The sequence below is a fragment of the Ochlerotatus camptorhynchus genome, unplaced genomic scaffold, assembly GCF_037179485.1.
Source record: "Ochlerotatus camptorhynchus isolate MF236.1 unplaced genomic scaffold, CSIRO-AGI_Acam_v1.1 ptg000278l, whole genome shotgun sequence".
NCBI lineage: Eukaryota > Metazoa > Arthropoda > Insecta > Diptera > Culicidae > Ochlerotatus > Ochlerotatus camptorhynchus.
Window position 1 is genome coordinate 338,164 of NW_027040767.1, and position 22,330 is coordinate 360,493.

The window sequence follows — 22,330 nt, forward strand, 5'->3', positions numbered from 1 at the left end:
CAGATTTCCTATTTAAAAAAAAAACAAATTGTTTAAATACTTTGCAATTGAAATGCGTAAGTCAAAAGGACTTGAACAGTATGTTTAATGAATTTGGTACCGATCAGTTGATACACACATTTGTCGATGGACAACAATTTTACAATCAAATCTTACGAAAAATTAACAAAGAATTGTCGGCTCCGTAAATCTAATGCGATTGAGCCTTCCAAGTTATAGAACTAGACATTATCAAATTGCATTTATGCGTAGGTAGACCACTAAATGTAAAATATATATTAAAGGAAGATATTCCCAACTGGTTCAATATGCAAATATTAAACTGAACTCGTCAATCGTTCAGTATTCCAAATAACTTGAATCGTAAAATTAAATATTTACACAAGCAATCAAAAACCATCTTCAAAACCTGCGTCAAGAACATAAATACACAAAAAATAAAAAGCATGTACACTGAATTTCGTTTTGAGCGGTTTTAATTGTTTTGGTTTTTCCTCATTTTGGATGAGTGCATAAATGTCAATGTCCCAGTATTTTACATTTTTTCTAATCTTTTGAAATTTTATTTAATTAAATTTGGTTGCAATGTGAGATCACACGATTGAAAATTCGGACGTCAAAAAACCACGTATATACATAATTAAGTGTAAAGCCCGATTCAAAGTAAATTTGGACGCATTCAAGTGATCATAACTCAAGAATTAAACAACATACCCGGTTGATCAAAACGTCAAACAAAAGGGTATTTATTCAGCTTTCAAACGATATAATACAAGATATTACATTTCACCGTTTCGAACGAACTGTCGTACTTTACTTATGATTGATGCCATCATGATCTGCACAGTCGTTGGTGACACTGTACCGGTGAACTTATTCCACTTTAAACGCATTTGTTATGCATTTGTCACTTCTTTACCGCAGCCTCGAAGTTTTCGCTTAACAATTGCCCAATATTTTTCGATCGGTCTGAACTCAGGGCAATTCGGAGGATTAATCTCTTAGATTGCAGCACACCATGCTAGTACCTCCTTGGAGTAGTGGCAGCTGGCTAGATCCGGCCAAAACATAACGTTGGTCTTGTGTTGCCGAATGAAGGGTAAAATTCGCTTTTTCAGACACTCTTTAATGTCATTGTGTGAATGTCACTCTTCGACGTCATTGTGTGAGATGTGATGAAAACCTTGGTTTTAAGGCCACAACTGCAGATTCCTTGCCAAATCATTAGTTTCCGAGCAAACTAATCAGCAAAAACAAATGTATACCTGGAAGGGACATCCCCACGACCAGTTGCTAGGAAAAAATTTCTTCCGGGGATTTGTTTATAATCCATTTTGACATATGTTTCGTCATCCATTAAAATACAGCCATCAAATTTCGTCAAAACTCATTCGTATAGTAATCGTGCTCGCTTTTTGGCCACTAAATTTTGTTTCAGGGAGCGATTCACATGTTTACTGGCACAAAAAGACTTTTATCCTTCTCTTGAAAGGATGTTACACGGTGGAAAAGTTGGAATCGTATTTCTTTGCCAAATCACTTATGGAGACACCTAGGTTGCTTTTCACGTACCTCAACAACTTTCTCCTCAGCTTTTTGTCCCTAGTGCAACTTTTATCATAGATGCGCTGTGCTCTATCCACACTCAGAGTATCCTTGTAACGTTTGATTACAAGACTCACCGTTGACTTCGGGAATTTTAACACTTTTGCTATTTTGGAGGCAGAACACGAAGGGTTCTCTAGATGTTTGTGCACAATTAATTTTCTTTTCTCAAGTTCCATGATCCGTAATTTCGGGATGCGTCGATTAATCGAGAAAAAACTTTTCACCAATTTCTTCGTCAATAAAACATCAACAAATGCCTGTCAAACGTTTTTTGTTCCAACCACCAGGGGCGCGGTGGTGTATTAAACCGTGCGTCCAGATTTACTTTGAATCGAGCATTATTACAAATGCAAGTGTGGATTTCTCAAATCATCTGCATTTGTTTCATACGAAATAATATAGCAGATAATGGCGGTACTAGCAAAGGACTGCAACGAACATTTTTTTTTTTTTACAAAATGTGCAATTTCATATAAAAACTTCAGTTCCAGTGCATTCGGGGAAACCAACTGGTGGGCTTCGTGGTCGTGCGGTTAGCGGCGTCACTCGTCGTTCAGGCGTATTGTGAGTGCCACAAAGTGAGGGTTCGATTCCGAGTCCAGCCGGTGGAACTTTTCGCAACCCGGAAATTTCCCTACTGGTCCACTGGGTGTTGTGTGTTGTCCATTTTCTAGTGTTAAGTATTCAGTCTGTACAACCTCTGGTTGAAGACAGTGTCAATGGTCTGTCTTTTTTATTCAACTACTTTACTTGGAACTAGTCGGCAGGGCGGGAAAATTTTACGATATTCCTGCTCCAAAGCCGAAATTCTCCTTTTCCTGAATTGGAAATGAACTAGCTAAGAGGCAAAAAATCTCCTTAATAAAGTTAAAAGAAACCTTTTCGCGAAAGTATTGTTTGTTTGCTTAGGCGAACTTCGGTTCACGCAAAAAGAGCATTACTAGTTTTGTTTACAAAAGCTGATACGCCCGTTCCTCGTCGTAATCGACGAGATCATGGTTGGAGCCGTTGACCGTGTACCGAACCGTGGGTTGCTGTAGCAGCCTATTACTATGGAGCATCTCAACGACTTCGATTTGGCTGATTATGTTGCGTTATTAGCACAACGGCGCTCTGTTATGCAGAGTAAGCTCAAGGACCTAGCCGAACGCTCCTCTGCGGCGGGTCTCACCATCAACGTCAACAAGACCAAATCGTTGGATATCAACACGGGCAACCCTTCCAACTTTACGGTAGCGGGGCAAGCAGTGGAGAAAGTCACATAGGTGCACGGATTAAGAAGGCGAGGGCTGCTTTTGCCAGTTTGCGAAATGTATGGAGAGCGAATCAGATCAGTCGACGCACCAAAATCCGAATTTTTAACTCGAACGTGAAGTCTGTGCTGTTATACGCCAGTGAAACATGGTGTGTATCAGCAGAGAACACTCAGAAGCTATTTATCAACCGATGCCTGCGGTACATAATTCGGGCCTGGTGGCCCCACAATTGGATTTCAAATTCCGAGCTTCATCGTTTGTGCCATCAGAAGCCGATAGAGACAGAAATTCGTGAACGGAAGTGGAGGTGGATCGGCCACACACTACGACGGAGCGGAAACGAAATCTGCAAGTAAGCACTGGACTGGAATCCAGCAGGAGATCGCAGCAGAGGCAGACCCAGAGGCAGGTGGCGGAGAAGCCTAAACAGTGAAATTAAGAACGTTGACTGAAATTTGACTTGGGCACAGGTCAAGGCCAAAGCTAGTAATCGCCCAGGATGGAAATCTTTCACAAAGGCCTTTTGCACCCCTGGAGGTGAGCAGGATTATTAAGTAAGATACACCCTTTTCGATTGTTGCTCGAAATTTCAGCTTCAAGACCTGTGAAAAATTGGCAACCAAACAAGATTCATAAATAAACAAAGCGTTAGAACTATACATAACTACGATAAAACCGCAGTGTCTAGCAACAGTAATGCTGGACACGTTGGATTTTCAGCAAAATTTCAATGCCTATTTAAAATAAGGAGAAGCCGAACTGCAACCGTTGCTGAAAAATTTAAACATTTCCTAGCTAAAAGCATTTAGAACCAAACTGAATTCATGATTAAAGGTTCACATATTTAGGTACAGCTTTCTCTCAAAGAACCCTGATGAACATTCAAATCATTCATATGCCGCGGATACACTTGTCTGACAAACAATGAATATGAGCATTATTTGAATAATAAATTATGAGTACATCCATGGTCACACTTGTATAGTTTTTTCATGATTATTATACAAATAATGCTCATGCTCATAGTTCGTCATAGTGTATCCGCGGTAATACTTAAAACAATCTTCCTGAAGAGTGCTCAAAATGAACTTTTCCACCACCGATATGGTGTAAAGATTTTATTCTGCAGTTAGTTAAAATCTCGCAAACTAGATGCCAGTTTTATTTCTGGAAATCTTTAAAAAATCCGTAATAGTGAAAAGGGTATGAATAATTTAGAACAAATCTGATGTATATTTTTGAAACTTTAAGAACAGCGAATATCACCACAAATATCAATTTTGCATTGCAATTGATACTAAACCGCAATTTTGATGGCATTTTAGACACATTCCGCTCCGTTTTTTGTTTGTATAGAGTAAATAAATGTTCTGCAGATAATTGTGATTTCTTGCGAGGGTTGTCAAAGCTCATGTTCATAGTTTGTCATACAAGTGTATCAGCATTGAGAAATTTTAGCTACCGGTAGATCAAATGCTTAATGATTTATCGTAGTTTAGGTTTTAATGAACAGATTTTAATCAAATTTACCCCACATTCAAGATATTTATTTTGACTACATATCAGACAAATTATAACGATTTACTAAATTTTACAACGGTCAGTAGGTGCATGCTTGGCGTAACTGCTTCTCACCTCAGTGGGCCTGGGTTTAATCCCAATCAAGCTCGTTGTGATTTCTGAGGCGTCACGTCACGTTTTCCTTTGGAAGGGAAGTAAAGCCGTTGGTAAAGTTTGTACATATCCTAAAATAATCCTAACAGAATGGTATCGCTATAAGACTTTCCCCACAATTGTTGATCTAGGCAATTACTTTTAACGTTGTTTGCTACATCTATTTATGTGAGGTCTGAAGTGCATATGCCATGGAGTATTTTTTTCCTAATTATAGTCACTCTTACATCCAACAGATTTGCATACAAAGTATGCAGAATTTACAAAGTTTAACCGCATGAACAGATTCTGTAATGTGATAGCCGGAAGGTTTTTTAAAATAATTTTGTAATTTTTATGTTAGCTTAATTTTCGAACAAAATTTGTTTTCCCCAATGCATTGCGTCTAGAAAATTCGTCGCGTGAAGGTTTTATACGAAAATATGCAGTCTGGAAAAGCTCGCTTGTACACTGTATTCCATTGCAAGAACTGCCAGTACATTTGTGTATGAAACACAGTGTCTGTTTTTATCATTTACCATCACACCCAAGGAGTAGCGCTTCAACCCAGTGTAGATGAATTGCGTTTGTTTTGAAAATCTTCGCTGTTACGTACGAGTGAAATGAACAAATGAGTTCATTATACATCAACGAATACGCGTTTGTTGATATTCTCCAGGCTTGATTATCCAACCCAAAATTTTCAAAATCAGAAATGATCTTCAAAAGGAAAATAATCAAATTCATTTTGGGCAAAATGATTAATTTAAATATTGTTGACTCCGGAAGCCTAAAACCGGGATTTTATCATCAGTTTAGTAAAAACATACACTTCAGCGGTATATTTGAGTAAAATCAAAATAATCATTTTGCATTTGATCCTCAAAATTATCCCCACCAAGATGAAGACGAATATTAAACACCGGAGGCGATAATGAACATCCAGCCACGAATGAAGAAAAACACATGTTGACTACGATACTCAGAGGTTGCCTTGATCAAGAGAATGTTGTTATGTCAAAATCCAGATTCATGCTGGTAGTTGGTCTATCTGTTAAGGTTGTCTTCATTTTCAACTATGTTGAGTGTAGAGGGAATGATTTTTATCAGCACTGATGAAACATATGCAGAGGATGTAATGAAGCTAACCCAACATTTGATGCAAGAGAAATTTATTTTGCATATGTAGGTCATTCGTGTCTTGTCCGGGAATGAGGTTTAAGCTCGTGACTTTAGCATGAGAGACCGGGCCGCCCCCCAGCCATGGAGTTTGCTTTACTTGTCTACCTCTCATTTCAAGTTTATCCTAAATCACAAACCAGCTGGCAGGCTTCACCATTATTTTATATACAATTGAACTACTTATTGAACTGATTTCAAAAATAACCCAGTTAATCAAAACGCTTGCGTATTACCCACTAAGTCTTTTTTTTTTGCAATATAAGTTTCATAAAGGGTGTCTGAACTTACTTCATTCCTTTATTTAACGTCGATATAGGTGCCTCAATCTAGTGCCAATCACCGACGGACATAGATTGCCATCCATTGACGGCAATCGAATGTGCAAGAAGGCAGCTTCCACACCTGTGTAGGATATCACACCCATTCAACACATATCAACCGGCACCAACGGCTTTACTTCCCATCCAAAGGAAGACGTGACCAGATATTTTTATGCCTCAGAAAAATCCCCCCATCGATTGGGATTGACCCATTGGGGTGAGAAAGCGGCGCCGGCCATTTTCCGAACTTTATATATGCAGTATATCAGCTTTACACCACCCATCGTCCTTTAGAGATGAACTAGCCTAAGGCTAAAAATCTCTTAAATAAAGAATTAAAAAAAAAAAACACCCATCGTCCACTTCGCGAAAATCGGGCGACTACGATGAGCTAGGCATGTCGTTAGAATGTCGGAGGACGACCTGGTCAAAATGGTTCTTGATAGCGACCTGACTGGAACAACACGAAGTGGGCACGCAGCGGGCACGGTGGATCAACCAGGTGGAAAGCAACCTGCGGACCCTGCACCTGCGGCTGGTGACTTGCAGCTATGGATCGAGTAGAGTGGAGACGACTTCTTCGTACGGCGTTTGGACACCACGTCCTTAGCCTGAATGTAGTACATAGTAGTATCAGCCTTGCATTGAAAAAAGAGCGATTAGCGGTTACTTGGGAAGTTTGCATGTTCAGTGATGCACAAAAGTGAAGTGTTTATTTCAAAAATGGTACCGTAAAGATGTTACCTATATCTTGCAGATGTTAATTTGCTGTAATTATCTTTGCTTTTCAAGTTTGCAAGTTTGCAAAAAAATATTTTACCCATGATTATTTGCCGAACTATGACCAGCTGTGACTCTATAATTTTCTCAACAAATATATCTCGAGCATTTATCGAACATAAACATTACATTGGCTGGTAAATCGCTGGACATTGCATACCATTGGTCAGTGTTCGGAAAAACTCACAAAGTGAGTTTATTCGCCTTAGAGTTTTGCGTTGCAAAATTTAACTGCGCGAAAATCACCGATGAGTTTTTAAGTTGAAAAGTTCATTGCTTTATATTTTGGAGCTATTCGCTGTTATTACTGTTGGTTTTCCATCAATGGATGCGAAATTAACACAACATTGATAAGCATGCTATTAACCGACGTTTTTAGCAGAAATGACTTTTTAGCGATGTGAGTATGAGCATGAGAGGTAACTCTAATACCAGAAGGTCCCGAAGAAACGAGCTCAACTTTTTGGCTCAGCTCTGGTACTATCTTCGGTCCCAAGCTAATCGATGCACCCCTCGAAACATAGGAAAATCCACGAAACCCTCATTTTATCTGTCAAACTTCCATAGCGAATCAAAACAAACATAGTGTAGTACTAGAATTTCGACTAGAATAGAGTACGTTAATCGTTTGCTTGGGACCAATAGGCTAGTCAAGTAGTGAGCCAATTTAAAATCGTTAGTTTCGAATTGATTGATGGTGTGAGTGCTTGAAAATGCATAAGAATCTTAAGCGTAAGATTTGTTTGCCACATTTGCACGCGAGCTTATTCTCTCTGGTATGCTCAATGAATGACATTTGAGAATGATAGTCGGAACTCCGCGTACCTGTAGATATAAAATCATTTAAAAGCATCATTGTGCTTGCCAAATTAAATAACTCAAGAATCGTTTGCGCAGAGATGAACTAGCCTAAGGCTAAAAATCTCTTAAATAAAGAATTAAAAAAAAAAAAAAAAAAAAAGTTTGCGCATGGTTTCAAATGCTGTAGAGCCTTAGAAATATGTATGATATTTCACGAATATTTGGAAGGAAATATTTTTTCTTTGCTCTATTTTCCGCAAAACGTGAGTTTCCCTGTGTGTTCTATCCCAATTTTTTTTTATAAAGTAATGGGTTCAATGGGTAGAATTGTCTAAAATTTGATTGTCGATTGAAGATCACTAAATATATGTAGCCAAAAAAATCAGGGAATATGTGTATTGTTTAAAATAATATAAAATTCAAATTGAATTCGATTTTACCCCAAGCTACCTCAGGGTTCCTAAAATTATTATCTTTTTACTGTGAGTAATTCATTAGTAAGCCTAAAAATCTCACCGTTCGTCATGTTAAGTAATTTAAACAATTAGAACCGTGGATCCATTTTAGCCCTTAATCTCCAAATTATTGTACCCTGCATTTCCCTATACATTATGAAGTGGTGTATAAAGGCAAATTATTCGAAAAATATATATTTACGAAAAATACAGCTGCGATAAAATATTTTCTCTAAACTATAGGGGATAATACCATAGAGGTAACTCTAAGACTAGAAGGTCCCGAAATAACGTGCTCAACTTTTTGGCTCTGCTCTGGTACTCTCTTCGGTCCCAAGCTAATCGATTCACCCCTCGAAACATAGGAAAATCCACGAACCCCTCATTTTATCTGTCAAACTTTCATAGCGAATCAAAACAAACATAGTGTAGTACTGGAATTCATACTAGAATGGGGTACGTTAATCGATTTGCTTGGGACCAAGTAGTGAGCCAATTTGAAATCGTTAGTTTCGTATTGATTGTTGATAATACTGTGCAAGGCCCCAAACGCACATTACTAAGGCTCAGCGACGTATAAAACTACACACTTATGGCGGTAAGCTCCAACTGGCTTTATCCTTGGATTAAATCCCTATCAAGAATGTCCGGCTGCTTTGATGCCGACCTCAGAGTTAATCAACACGACTCCAAGCAAACACTTTGCAGATCATTCAAACAGGGACGATATTAAAAGTTAATCCGAGCTAACCGCCATTAGAAAAATTCGTGTAAATTTAGGTGCTTTGAGAGTGACACATACGAGCGTCAATTTTGACATAAATTTGAGTCATAACAGACGCGAAATATAGCTTAATCAAACGTAATTTTCGTCGAGCAACGAAGTTTTCAGTCTCAGATCACTTAATGGGCCGTATGAATAAAAAGAGTTTACTTTACTTTCCCGTGCTTTTCTTACGGGAAAAGTAAAGTAAACGCTTTTATTCATACGACCTAATATTACATGACATGTTTGTTTACGTCTCATCTTTTATGTCAAAAATTGATTCCGTCACGTGTAAAATTAGTTATTTCTAAGTGTAAACGTGCAATTGGTTCCTCAGACCGTTTGCCTTCTAGAAAGTTTATGACAGGGATTCAGCGTCCTTTAGAGATATTCAATTCTGGGTAATTTTGGATCAATTTTTGCCCATTGGTTGGCATAGATAGCTCTCAATTGATAAGTGTGGATGTGCATCTATTTCTTTTTTAATGTTTTAGCTATTAACTACTTCTTGGCTAGTTCATGGGCTAGTGCTCGTAGAACACAAAGTTGTCAGCCGGCAATGTGTTCGCTACAGAAGCGTAAAAAGCCTAGAAGAGGAAGAAGCGCTTAGGACCATCTTTGGTTTATGAAAACGGTGTATGGAGGAGAAGAATGAACTACGGACTGGCGCAACTCTATGGTGAATTCAGTATCCAGACAAATGGGCGGGACATGTTGTAAGAATGCCCGACATCAATCCCGCAAAAATGATGTTTGTCTTGAATCCGCCTGGTACAATGGAAAGCGGCGCAGCGAGCTAGGTGATTGGACCAAGTGAAGCATGATCTTGGAAGTATAAGACGCTCGAGAAACTGGAGACAAGAAATCTTGAGGAACGTCGGACCAGCAAAAGTAAGTGAAGGACAACGGTGTAAACGGTGAAACATAACACATTCTGTAGGTTTTTCATACGTATATGTAATAGAATCCTTCGCTTCCGGGTTGGGTGTATTGCATTTTACTAGGTCAATTTTTGCCCCGAACTTTATCGGATGGCAATGTCGTATTTACTGTAGGGCAAAAGAGGATGTTTTCCTCTGTTTGGAACATACATCCACTACGACCAGTATTTTGATCTATTGTTGAATATTCTAGTCTAGTGCATGTCGTATTTCTCCATCGCTATTGAGAAATGATGAAGTATTCGGTTTGTATACAGTTGTCATTCTTGCCTTGATCGCAGGGAATTGATTCTAATTGGAAGATCCCGCTATTTACACCCTTCGAAGAGTTATAGCACCCTCCAAAGACACGCCCCTTTATCAGTCAAAATCAAAATATGGATGATAATATACTTCGACGCTATTGTAAACAAAATTACAAGCGTTAACAGTAATTAACGGGTTTGTTCCAGTATGAATTATGAACTAGAATCCATGAAAGTTTGTAAAAATGGCACTTAATCATTAAAAGATTAAGTACCATTTTACTAACTTGTGCACCATTGGTTTGTCACACTTACATTCTTTTAAGTATTCCCGACTTAACTAGGCAAAGAGTATTTCATTGCGATTGCCATACAATCTACAAAAGCCATGCAATGATTGGCTTATAAAATTCTCAATCAAAAACTGTGAAAATGCTGAAAAATATTGAGCATGCATAAGTTCAAGTTGTAATTAATGCTCCATTTCTCCTGAAATTGCTACTTCATGTATGCTGCAATACAGCAAACGTGAAGTAACAGTTTCAATGGGGTACGTTTCGAGGAAGCTGATATTTGTGCACTTAAAGTTTCAAAGTGGTCACGAGAATAAGGATCTCACAGCGAAACACCTTAAAATTAAGTTTAACTCGTACGTCTCCAACGTACGACAAAAAAAAAGATTTAGCTACTATTTCGTTAATTTTCAACGGATTTTGATTAAAGATGTTTCAATCGATCGGAAATCTATTCTGCTTTTTATAAATGTAAAAGTTGAAAAATGTTTTATCAATATCCGTTGAGAATTGACAAAATGGTAGCAAAATCAAGTGTTCTTTTTTTTCCTCTGGCTGAAAGTCTCGCTAATAAAGATAACCTAACCTAACCTTTTTTTCCTTTTTCGGAAAACGTTTGGGACGTACGTATTATTGATAAAACTCATTTCAAGCAATAACAGTTACTAATATATTCCGTTGCAAATAAACTTATGAAATTGACATAGCCACCGCATCTACCATCACACATTCACACTGGATTCAATTTATTGTGGGAATTGCCACTTACAGGCAAAACAAGACATCAAATTCATTAAAAAGCCACCACGGTGTGGATCTCGCGTAAAAATCCAATCGAGATAAAACAAAGTTCAATAAATGATAAAAACTGACGTGTCCCTTCCCACCTTGGGGTACGCGCCGTGGCACGCATATTCGAAGACCTTCGGACCTCATCCCGTAACGGCGGGGAACTGCAGCTGGGAAGATAGGATTAACCGTTGAGCAGTTGAACAGAAGTAAATGAAAAACAGCAAAAATGTATAAAAGAAAACTTTCCTCCTTCTCGCGGCTCGTTATCGTTATTTTCCAGTTCGTTTTTCCCTGCGGCCACCTGACTTCATCCCTTTCGTCTTACGCTCCAAACCTGCCACCAGGGTTGCGTCTTTCAATTACATCGAAATTCATCTTGTAAATCATAAATTAGCTTTTTTGCAGCTTCAGTTCGGATTCTCTGAATCCGACACTTCATTTTTCAGCGTCAGACGGAGCCAAGCCAGCAGTACGTCGAGAAAGAAGGCAAAGTATATTTTTTTGCTTTTACTCCCTTACTTTCAGGGGGCTCGGAGACGTCAAAAAGGAAACTTTTTTTGTTTTTTTTTTTTTCATGGCAAAGACTAAGTTTAACGATTTTTTGGGTGGTTTTTTCGTACCTAATAATTTTTTAGCAGGTCCTTCTTCGACTTGTTCTTATTGGAAGTTATTTTTTCGATTAGTGTTTCCTACATGAACCAAGTTGTACCACAAGAAAGATGCTACAATCTTATCAGAGTTTGCTCCTGTAGGAATATACACTTTCAAATAGGAAGTCAAGCGAGAGTTTGAACCTGGACGCAGCCAGTATCGATTTCCTTTCGCACTGTGGCTCCCCACACTATCGATTCAGTCAAAAAGGGAGACTTTACGTACGTTGAAAGGGAAACGTTGCGTTCGGCTGGAGAAGTGCTTTTTATTGCATTTTAAGCGATCGTCAAGCGTGATGATCACGAGAATGCAATCGACATATTTTTGAATAACCACCAAGGAACAAGTATTCAAGGACGGTTGACTTCTACAACCCAGGATGGGAAGCCAAAGTATGAGAGGAAGCGGAAAAGGGGCGATAATTTTGCCGGACAAATTACTGGACATGTGTTCCTTGGCCGATTATTAATGCATTGGTCAAGAGTCATGCCTGTTTCCAGTCAGAGAGTGTATTAAATTTGATACGTGCGAGATAAAGGGTGTCCTATGTATTACTAAACGTTTTAATTCTAGACTTCCGAGTGAAGTAAGACAATGTCGTTTCATTGTATTTTTTTTTTTCAGACTTACATGAGGTAAAATAATTCAAGTTTGTACTCAGTTTAAACGTCGTCACAAACCCTCCATTATAATCCCAAAGACAGCAGAAAGAAGGGAGATGAAAATCCAAAAATACATTGTCAACCATTGCATTGCTACATCTGTCCCGTAGAAGCACAGACAAGATGAAACCGTACGTAAACATAAGTAGGAACACAAGAACAGGGAGTGACTCATATAAGAAACAGCTCAATTTTCTTCCACTTTCAAATCTTAACTGTTGCCAGTTTGAAGCAAAAATCAAATTCTCCACTGAAAGCTAAACAGTTCGTAACATATAGGCACTCGAGCGAACCACTCATCAAGGACTAGAGGTTAAAGATGTTGCGCAATGTTTAAAGACGGTCTGAAGTTTCCGCACGTCAACCATACGGCGTGTGAGAGCAGAGAATAAGACGTACCACGTATTCTTTAATTTGGTTTTTTGTTTTCCTTTTGATGCTGATAATGGTAACGCGCTACGTGGCGTAAAGATTCAAGCAAAGTGTGGTTCAAGTTCCGAGGGTTCCACGGCTATCACAAAGGCACAACAGGTTTCATTGGGCTTGCTGCTCGGATTCAGTCTTTGCTGTGCGGTTTTCGTTAATTTTCTCTCATATAATTCATTTGTGAATTTCATCTTCCAATATAACACTTTTTGTTTGGGTATTAACGCTCCGTCTGAAACCGAAATGTCTGTTCTAAACTTATGCTATTGTTATTTTTTGTGAGATCAATGTAAAACTTTTCCATGGAAATATCTCTATATTCTCACATTTATTTTTTATCAAATTGAAGAAAACATAACAGCTGATTCTGGGGGACAGCTCCACCAGGAATGTCCAAATATAATTATAGAAAACAGCTTTTAAATCAATTAGATCTGAAAGATGCTTAACGATATTTACGAGAGCTTCCCCCGTGGCGTTTTGTGGCTCAGAATGAGATGCACAGAGAGAGATCCAGGAGAGAAAAATAAACCGGACCGGATGGAAGCGCAAATGATACAAAGTATCGATTGTGGAGATGCTGCGGCGATCTGAGGCAACAGAGGTGGCTGCGCATTGTGAATACATTAAGATTGGTAATAAAGGAAAGCATACACACTCGAGATGGGAGCCAGGTAGAGCCAACCAAATTCACCGGCGGGAATATTTCTGAAATCGTTTTTTAATAATCTCCCCCTCCAGCTTGTTTTCGTCCTTCGTCTTGTGTTCTGTGGTTGCTTCAGTCTTCAAAGTGACCAAACACAACGAGAATGTCTCGGGATGCACGAGGTCCAAAAAGAACAACGTGCCCGCAAACTCGTTCAACAAACCCTCATAAATTTTCGTTCAAATTATGGAGTGCAGAAGATGCAGCAGCAAAGTCAAGTTCAACCTGAATGCTCAAAGTTTCTCCCATATTATGGGGTTTGTCATGGTAGGGAAATTTTTTTACCTTGTCAAACGGAAGGATTTTTACAGGTTTTTAAATTAATTAACACTAATGGAGTAATTTCTGTTCTTCACTAGATTGGCACCCGGGGTGAAAGAAGCGCGATTTGTTTTCACTGACTCACCTGCTATAGCCATCCAGGGGTAGAATGTATGGTTTGACTGGTGCAGACCGGTGGTTGGCGCTGTTTGGCCACCGGTCGAACCGGTCAATGTGCATTGGTTAGTGTTCCACGTTCCGGTAACACCGGTGGCAGCGGTGGAACCTGTTCGACTGACGGGGCTTCCCCCAGAAGCATCAATATAGCCTCCAACGCGGGAATCTGGTGTGCATGCCGAGGGTCGTACAGGAACTGAACTGTTTTGCTGTGCAGGTACATTTCCGCCAGTCGCTGTGTTGGTATTGCTATTGGTGGCACTCGTGTTTGTCGAGTTCCACACATCCTTGTAGCCGTTGGTGGTGTCTGTGGTTCCATTTCCGCCGCCCGTTTTCCCACAATCCTTGGTACTATAGGAACCTTCGTAAATTTGCTTGCATGCTGCCTGTAAGCTGGCATCGTATGGTGAATCTTGGGAAGATCTGCTCTGATGTAGGTGGTGGTTTGTATAGGGGGACATTCCAAGGGACAGTGGAAAGCCTCTGTATGCAGCCGCAGCAGCAGCAGTTGTCTGATCGTGGTGGGTACCAGTTGCGGTCATCATTCCGGCCGCTTGATGCGGATGCCCGTAGAAACCAGTTTGCTCAAAATACGAATTCATGTTGGCCAGAATTTTGGATACCTTCCTTCAAATCCGTGGGTAAAACAAAGTTCTGCTCGCCCCTCGTTAGTGCGAGATGGTCTGTTGTTTTTTATGAGTTCAACGTTTATTTGAGCAAGTCTCGACTTCTCGTCAGCAACCCAACAGCATGGAGGGCATAGAATCAATTTATATTCATATCACTACTATCGTGCACTCAACACACATATTGCATGGACATCATCAGCAATGGAGCCACTTCACTATTTTTTTCCCCAGGCCACACTATCAACTGTTACTCTTTTTTTTTTTCTCACGCGCTGTCGTCACCTGGAAATTGTTTTATGTTCACTGTCACTTTCCTTCTGCTCAATCGTAGAGTTGGTTTATCTGTTTGCAGTACTTGTCACCTATGTTACAACTTTTTACGAATTTTCATTTTTTACTGATCACACTTCCGCATTGGAAACGCGTACCACTCGTATCACCCGCACTTGATGCAGTAGGTGAATTACAAACTTTTCCGGAAATACGCGAAGAATATTCAAAATACGGAAAACTGCAAAATTTCCAACTTTGCGTTTTCCGCCACTTGCATGGACTATGCACAAAACACTTTCGAAGTATTACTAATAAAAGTTGAAGATGTTATTGGTCTGTATTCGAGAGGAGCGCAATAATAATATTAATAACAATAAAAATAAAACGCGCCTTGTCTAAACGGTTGCCTTCAAACGAATGTTCACTTTATTTTGATACGACAATGCCGAAACTATCAATATCTCGCTTTTCGCAAGCCAACAGCAGCGCGGAGCAGACCCAAAGTGTGTACCGCTCGAACTCGAACTCGAACCGATTCTCCGATGGCAGAGAGTAGGTGCAGGAGCGCCAGGCCAACAAAACAGATTCCGTGTGCTGTGAGTGAGTGAGTGAGTGAGTGAGCCACAACACAGACGAAAAACACGGCAGCAACAGCACAGCAACTTGAACCCAAAACGCTCGAAATACATTGCGCGCTTGCGAACGAGTGAGTCACATCGAGGGGTGGCTGGGTGGAGGCACTCGAATTCTACTCGAACAGCTCTGGCTGATAGCAAAACACACATGGAGAGCGAGAGCCATACCTACCACGCGAACGATTCCCCACATGAGAGTGCCACCGAACTGCTCGATTCGTCTCGCACACAGTGAACGGCACATTTACGCTCACATAAAATCCGACAAAATACATCATTATTATGAGCATATAAAATACATTAAAATAAAATATAATCTCTTCTTGTGTATTGTAGCTTGCGCAATAGCGTTGTTTCATTCCACGTGATCGCTGCCTCTCGTTCACTCCACCCAACATGTGCGGATTTGGAAGAGGCTTCCGCTGCACACACAGCGACGTCAACAACGGCGATCATTAGGTCTCGTCGTTCCCGTTCCCATTCATACTCGCAGCATGTTGCATATGCGCCCTCTCACTCGGTTCGGTTTCGCTATTCTCTTTTTTATGGTTTTATGGTGTGCCATCATCATCCTCATCAATACCCTACTGTGTGTGATCTCATCTTTCCTTGGCACCTCTTTCGATGTGCTATTCTCCGCCTGACCGCCGAGGTCTCTATCCTTTCGACTAGTACCCGCACGCACACGGACTCCAGCGAACACATACCACCACATCACCATCACCAGAGCCTTCCGGTGGGCTTTTCGAGCTGCGAGAAATAACTCATTTTTATTAGGCTGTACGACTCTGGGCAGCGCGATGTTCATGTCGGGTTGTGTGTCCTTTCTCTCCTTCTGCTAGAGCTGCTCGGCTACTGGCTTTTTCCCGTCGATGGTCTAGTAGAGCGATTTTCTCGCAGTGTACCATGTGTCTCTAGTCAAGATACAATACTACATAGCAAGCGATTTAGGAGAACGCTCCGATCGTCCGTCAGTCGAGATTTCTGAGCGTTGAGCAGCTTTGTTCGTTATCGGTGATAAGAAAACATAATTTCCATTGACAAACTTTGCATCATAGTTTCGGTTTCATTCCAAATCTTATGATTATTTAGTTGCAACATATTACAAACCTCTAGGTGGTTTTGTGTTTGAAAAATTATTGCTATTAGAAGTGAACTTCGGATTTTTAAATATATTTTGACCGGTTGAATAAAAGTGATAATTGAAATTGTTTGACACATTTTGAAATACTGATATTAATTTAAAATTTAACCTATGAACGTTGTATCATAGTTTGAAAAGTGCAAGTGCAATAACATACCAAATCAAAATATAATCACATTTCAAAATAATTAATCGAATTTATTTGATTTATTTTTCGAATACATGATTTCCACCACTAACTTTGATCAGTCAATCTCACTTCTTTGATAAGTATTACGATTTACAGTATTAAAACTTTTCATATTCGCTTAAAAAACTAAAATAATTACATACCACAGTTGATTGAAATATCTGCATGAATGCTTCCGAATTTCGATAAGTATACACACTAAGATTTTGTTTACAGGAGTCAGTATTTTTGATTGGGTTTTTGAATTACTGAAAAACTCGGTTAAAATTCAATTACCGTTTTTGGTAAAGATTCGATAAAATCGACAAGTTTTATTTTTCATCACTAAACGGGGCTAACAGAAGTAAGTGTAAATTTTCGTAACGCATTTCCTCAAATTTGAATTTTTCACGGTTCCGTAATTCAAAACTCGGTAAAAATTACTGACTGGATAAGTGTCTATGCATATTGCAAATGAAAACCTTACATGTATTGAATATTCTGTTTGCTGTTAATATATAAAAAAAACGAATCGTATTAAAATTGTTTTTGTCTTAATTTTCTTAGTTGGGGGCGACCCCGGCGTAGTGGTTAGCATCCAAACCTCTCACGCCAAAGTCACGAGTTCAAATCTCACCCCCGGACAAGTCACGAATGACCCAAGAGTGTTAAAGTGACCATAATAAAAAAAAAAATTCTTAGTTGAAGATGCTTCAAATAACAGACTTAAAGTGGCAATTTTTATACGATAGATGAGGAAGTGAAAGTATACAGTTGATAGTTCCGTTAGAGCACTGCAGTATGATTTTTATATATTAATTTTCTTACTGTCCTGTCGGATTCTTCAACGATTTATTAAAGCTGATAGTTTTCTAAAATCTCTATCTTTAAAAAAAAAATAGTTTCAAAATATACTGCAGTATCAAATAGTAAAATTAAAATTTAGAGTCTCACTTTTACTGATTTAACCGTGTGGGTTTCTAACTGTATACTAACCAAGTTTGTCAGTTGGTTTTTTAAATATTTATTTGTCCGTGGTGGAAAACATACACTCTGACGATCTTGAACGCATGTGATAAACTGTAAATTATTTAAGTGATGTTAGAACAACGTATCTTATGAGTTCTAGCAAAAATAACTTAATGCATTTTTTGTTTCAGAAGGCAGATGTTGATGAAATGATTTTAATCTGTTCTGTGTTATGTGTAATGATGGCAACTCTCAATATGCTTAGCATAGCATACTTTACAATGACAAAAGCCAAATTGAAGCAATACTTCAATTCAATGCCTTAATTATGAACACGCAAAAGTAATACAATGTATACAATATACTGTTTAGTCTACTTTTATGGATATAATATTGCTTGGAAGTAAGACATAAAATGTAATTATCATTGTAGCAAAACGGTCTACGGCTGATTGACGACAAATAAATATCGCGGGAAGCGAAGGTTGTAACAACAACTAAGCTATCTTGTATTTTTTTGTTCAAATCAAACATATTTTTCACAATTGAAATAGCAGCAGGGTATTTTTTTACTATCGAAAATCATGGACCGAAGATTCTCAGAATGTTATGAATTTTCTCCAAACAAATTCATAACTCATGAACTAAGCATCGCATAACAAATGTTTTGTGGTGAAATAATAAAGAAATTATCTTAGAAATCCACGTAAATATTATATGAAAAATGTTTTACACAAAAATATTCACCATGAAGCAAAATCACTTTTGCGGGTGATGAACCAGCTGAGCTATTTTTTCAAACTTGGAGAAAAAAAAAATCCATTCACTGGTGATAATATAAAAGTGGTATCTCATTCCGTTTATGAGCTATGAACAAAATACTTTTTTAAAAATCCATAAATAAAAAATGATAACCACTCTTAACATTTCACCAGTGAAACGATAAGATTTTTTTTTAATTCAAAATAAAATTTTTAGGAAAATTTTCGCCAATCGGAAAATATGTTTTCCTCCTGTTCTGTGCTATTTTCTCAAACCATGAAAATTTTATTGAAAAGCATGTATCACATTAAATTTTTTAATGTCGAGATAAGTTCCTTACGATTTTACTAAACAAGTTTTTTTTTTATGCGATACTCGCTTTATGAGATAGGATTTTTAAATTATATGAAGTTCGTGAAAATCCATAAAGTTAAAATAAAATTTTCAGGGTAGTTATTTTTTATTCATAAATCAAAAACGGTAAAATACACGACTTTGAATTGATGATTGAAAAAGATAATGTTTTTCGAAGCACGAATAACATATTTGAAATATTTTCAACACTTAGATAATTGTTGTCTGCCTGCAAATTTTCTTCGGAAACATTTTCAGATTATATTTTATATGGTTTGCTGAGATTTTATAGCATTACATTTATTCTATAATGCTTGGTTCATAAGGTACGTGTTTTCAAAATTCGTGATTTCTGGGAAGATTCGAAACATTAACTACACTGAAATCGAAACTAACTCAGAGATTGAGGCACTTTTACTCAATTGTTATTCACTGTTATTATTTGCTGAGATTTTATAGCATTACATTTATTCTATAATGCTTGGTTCATAAGGTACGTGTTTTCAAAATTCGTGATTTCTGGGAAGATTCGAAACATTAACTACACTGAAATCGAAACTAACTCAGAGATTGAGGCACTTTTACTCAATTGTTATTCACTTTTACTCATTCGTATGGTAAAATGTCTAAAAACGTAGGTCACTAAGCGCATGAGTAACCTACGCTTTTATAAATTTACAATACGAATGAGTAAAAGTGACTCACTGGGGCTTATTGCGGATGTCACTTCACGGTGAAAACTTGTCACTTTTCGTCACGGTGAAGTGATTCCCATTTGATTTGTACGGCAATCTCAACTCTTGTTCTGAGTATCACTTCCTTATCACTTCCTTATCACCGTGGAGTGACACCGTAACCGGGCCCACTATCTGAGTAAGATTCGTTTTCTGTGTAAAGTTTTACCCTCTTACTGGGGCCTCCCTTAGCTCAGTCGCAGCTACAAAGCAAGACCATGCTGGATGGAGGTAGCTGGGTTCGATTCCCGGGCCGGTCTAGGAATTTTTCGGGTTGGAAAATGTCTCGACTTCCCTGGGCATAGAAGTATGATTGGACTTGCCACACAATTATATCAATACAAAAATGGTACAAGCATCGAAAGCTCTCAATTAATAACTGTGGAAGTGCACCTAGAACACCAAGTTGAGAGCACGCAATAAGCTTGAAATGCGAAAAAGAAGAAGTAAAGTTTTACCGGAAGATTGGAAAATCCCATCTTTTTTTAATTTATGTATAGTTCATTTGATTACAAACTATACCTGTGGACACAATTTCATAGCATTCTGGGAACATTCAGCCCAAACCTGTTCAATAATAAAAAAGACAGTACTCTCCACCAGAGGACAAGCAGTTTTAAAATGAAAAACTACAAGGGCCAGCCCAGCGGGATTTCGAACAGTTGACGTAGGACTACGCTCACATTAGTTAACTATTTTGAAAGAACGTTATTTAAAATTCCCGATATTATTATGACATCCGTGAATTTCTTCCGAAGTGTAATAATTGGTCAGTGTCCATTTTCCGTTAAATACTAATAAGATTCCTTTTCAATTCATGTGTAATTATTGTTGTGTTAGAACATATTCCAAACTAACTCTTTCTTTGAAAATTGTGGTGGCCCTGAAAAGGTCCGTTGGCTTGTGGCTCTGAAAAGAGCCGTTTTATTGTTGCATGGCCCTCGATAGAAGTAAGGACTATCCAACGCTTATGTAATCACAAAAGCACAAGAATGAGGATCGGCTCGACGATGCCAATGTTATATAGTGACTGCTGACACGTGATTGGTTAGTTGCATTATCCAATCAGGTTGCAACACGTGGTGGTAACTTCTAAAATTTTTCATGCGAGTTGTGCTTCGCTAGGATGTTGACAAAATGAACCATTCAGTCAAGGCTATTTTTCACATAGATAGCGCTGTTCCATTGGTAGTAAGTAATAGAATTCTGAGACCTCCGCGGATACGGTGAGCTACGGTGAGCTTGAATGAGCTTCGATATGACGATAACGTGCTTGATGACGGTGGCCCACAATGCTTTCTCACGATGAGCAACTGTACCCAAACAGTGACAGTGTGGCTTCATCACTGCTACCCTTGGCAGCAAGCTGCTTGTGGAGCCTTGCGAACACGTCTGAAATACACCAGCGAACCGGTAAAACCGGGAATACCGGGAAATATCCGGGAATTCGATGAGAGAACCGGGAAAAATAAATTAATCACACCATAGGAATAAGTTTTCACACCAGAATTTCAGAATAAGCCATTAAAACAGAGTGATTGTTTTACAAAATGAACGTCTTTCTTTATTATTTGCTGCATAATTTTCATCAGATTCCCACCTTATTGTTTTTAGAATTTAATCACTCTGCAATATTTCACATTGATTTTTGCGATTCAATTTCAGATGTAAAGTGCATGGACCTTAAAACAAAATATTGAAGATGCTGGACTTAAGAAACAAATATTTGTAAACACTGGAAATGAACTATTCTTTTCCCGGGTTTAAATTTTATTAAAAATTCGCATGATATGAATTTCAGAATGAACTTGGAATTCTGCTCTGAATTATTATAGAATTCTTTTAAAATTAACCAGAAAACACTCTGCGTAATAATTATTAATTCTTTAATTTCCTTGATACCTCTTCTAAGAAATTGTTTGGAATCCGTCTTAGAATTCCCTTAAACCTATTCGGAGACTTTGATTTCATTGAAATCCTTTTCAAAATTTTCTTTTAACTCTAGCATAAATCTTTCGAAATTTGGAATTATTTAGAAACCCCTTGGAGTATTTTAAATGATTTCTTCCTAATTTTTAGCAATTTTTTTAAATAAATTTTGTCGGAGCTCTTTGATGAATCATTCACATTAGGGTTGAAATTATCGCCAGATCACTCTTAGAACTCTGTTTCTTGTTGAATTCTTAGCATAATTCTCTTGGGATTCTTGAAAAATTACCTAATAATTTAATTTAGAACTTGCAATCTTCTCCACAGAAACCCCCTCCAAATTCTTCTAACAATTTCTAAGTACTTCATGTCAGAATAATTCTGAAATTCTGCTCAGAACTTCTCCTTCGAAAACTATGTGGGATCCTCCTCAATATTTTTTTGAAATCAACACTTTGAATACTTTTAAATTTGACTGAAAATTCCAGGATTTGTCCGCAAGATGATGTATTGAGCTTTTGTAGGTTTTATTAACAAGTCAAATCCGTATCTCTTCTACATGACGAAGCAGAGCGAACAGAAGCCACTACTGTTTTTCAGTGAATGTATTTTACATTCACTGAAAAAACAGTAACAAGTTCTGCCCGCTCTAATTCGTGATGCATAAGATATACAGATTTGAATTATGAGCAAAACTTGTAACTAATAACAAAACCTACAAAAGCTCTATACACCATTTTGTGGAATGCTGTTGATG

General features: G+C 38.2%; 1 protein-coding gene across 2 annotated transcripts in view; it reads right to left on the reverse strand.

Annotated features, from left to right (window-relative positions):
• Ubx (Ultrabithorax) overlaps window positions 1–15,659 on the reverse strand; it is a 164,472-nt gene extending 148,813 nt beyond the window's left edge. The window contains exon 1 of one of the 2 annotated variants that reach the window (XM_065228065.1): window positions 13,944–15,659. In XM_065228065.1, the coding sequence (XP_065084137.1) occupies window positions 13,944–14,577 (634 nt within the window). In that variant the 5' untranslated portion in view covers window positions 14,578–15,659. The remainder of the gene's footprint in view (window positions 1–13,943) is intronic. The other variant, XM_065228064.1, reaches the window with a different exon arrangement.
• Between the last annotated feature and the right edge of the window lie 6,671 nt (window positions 15,660–22,330).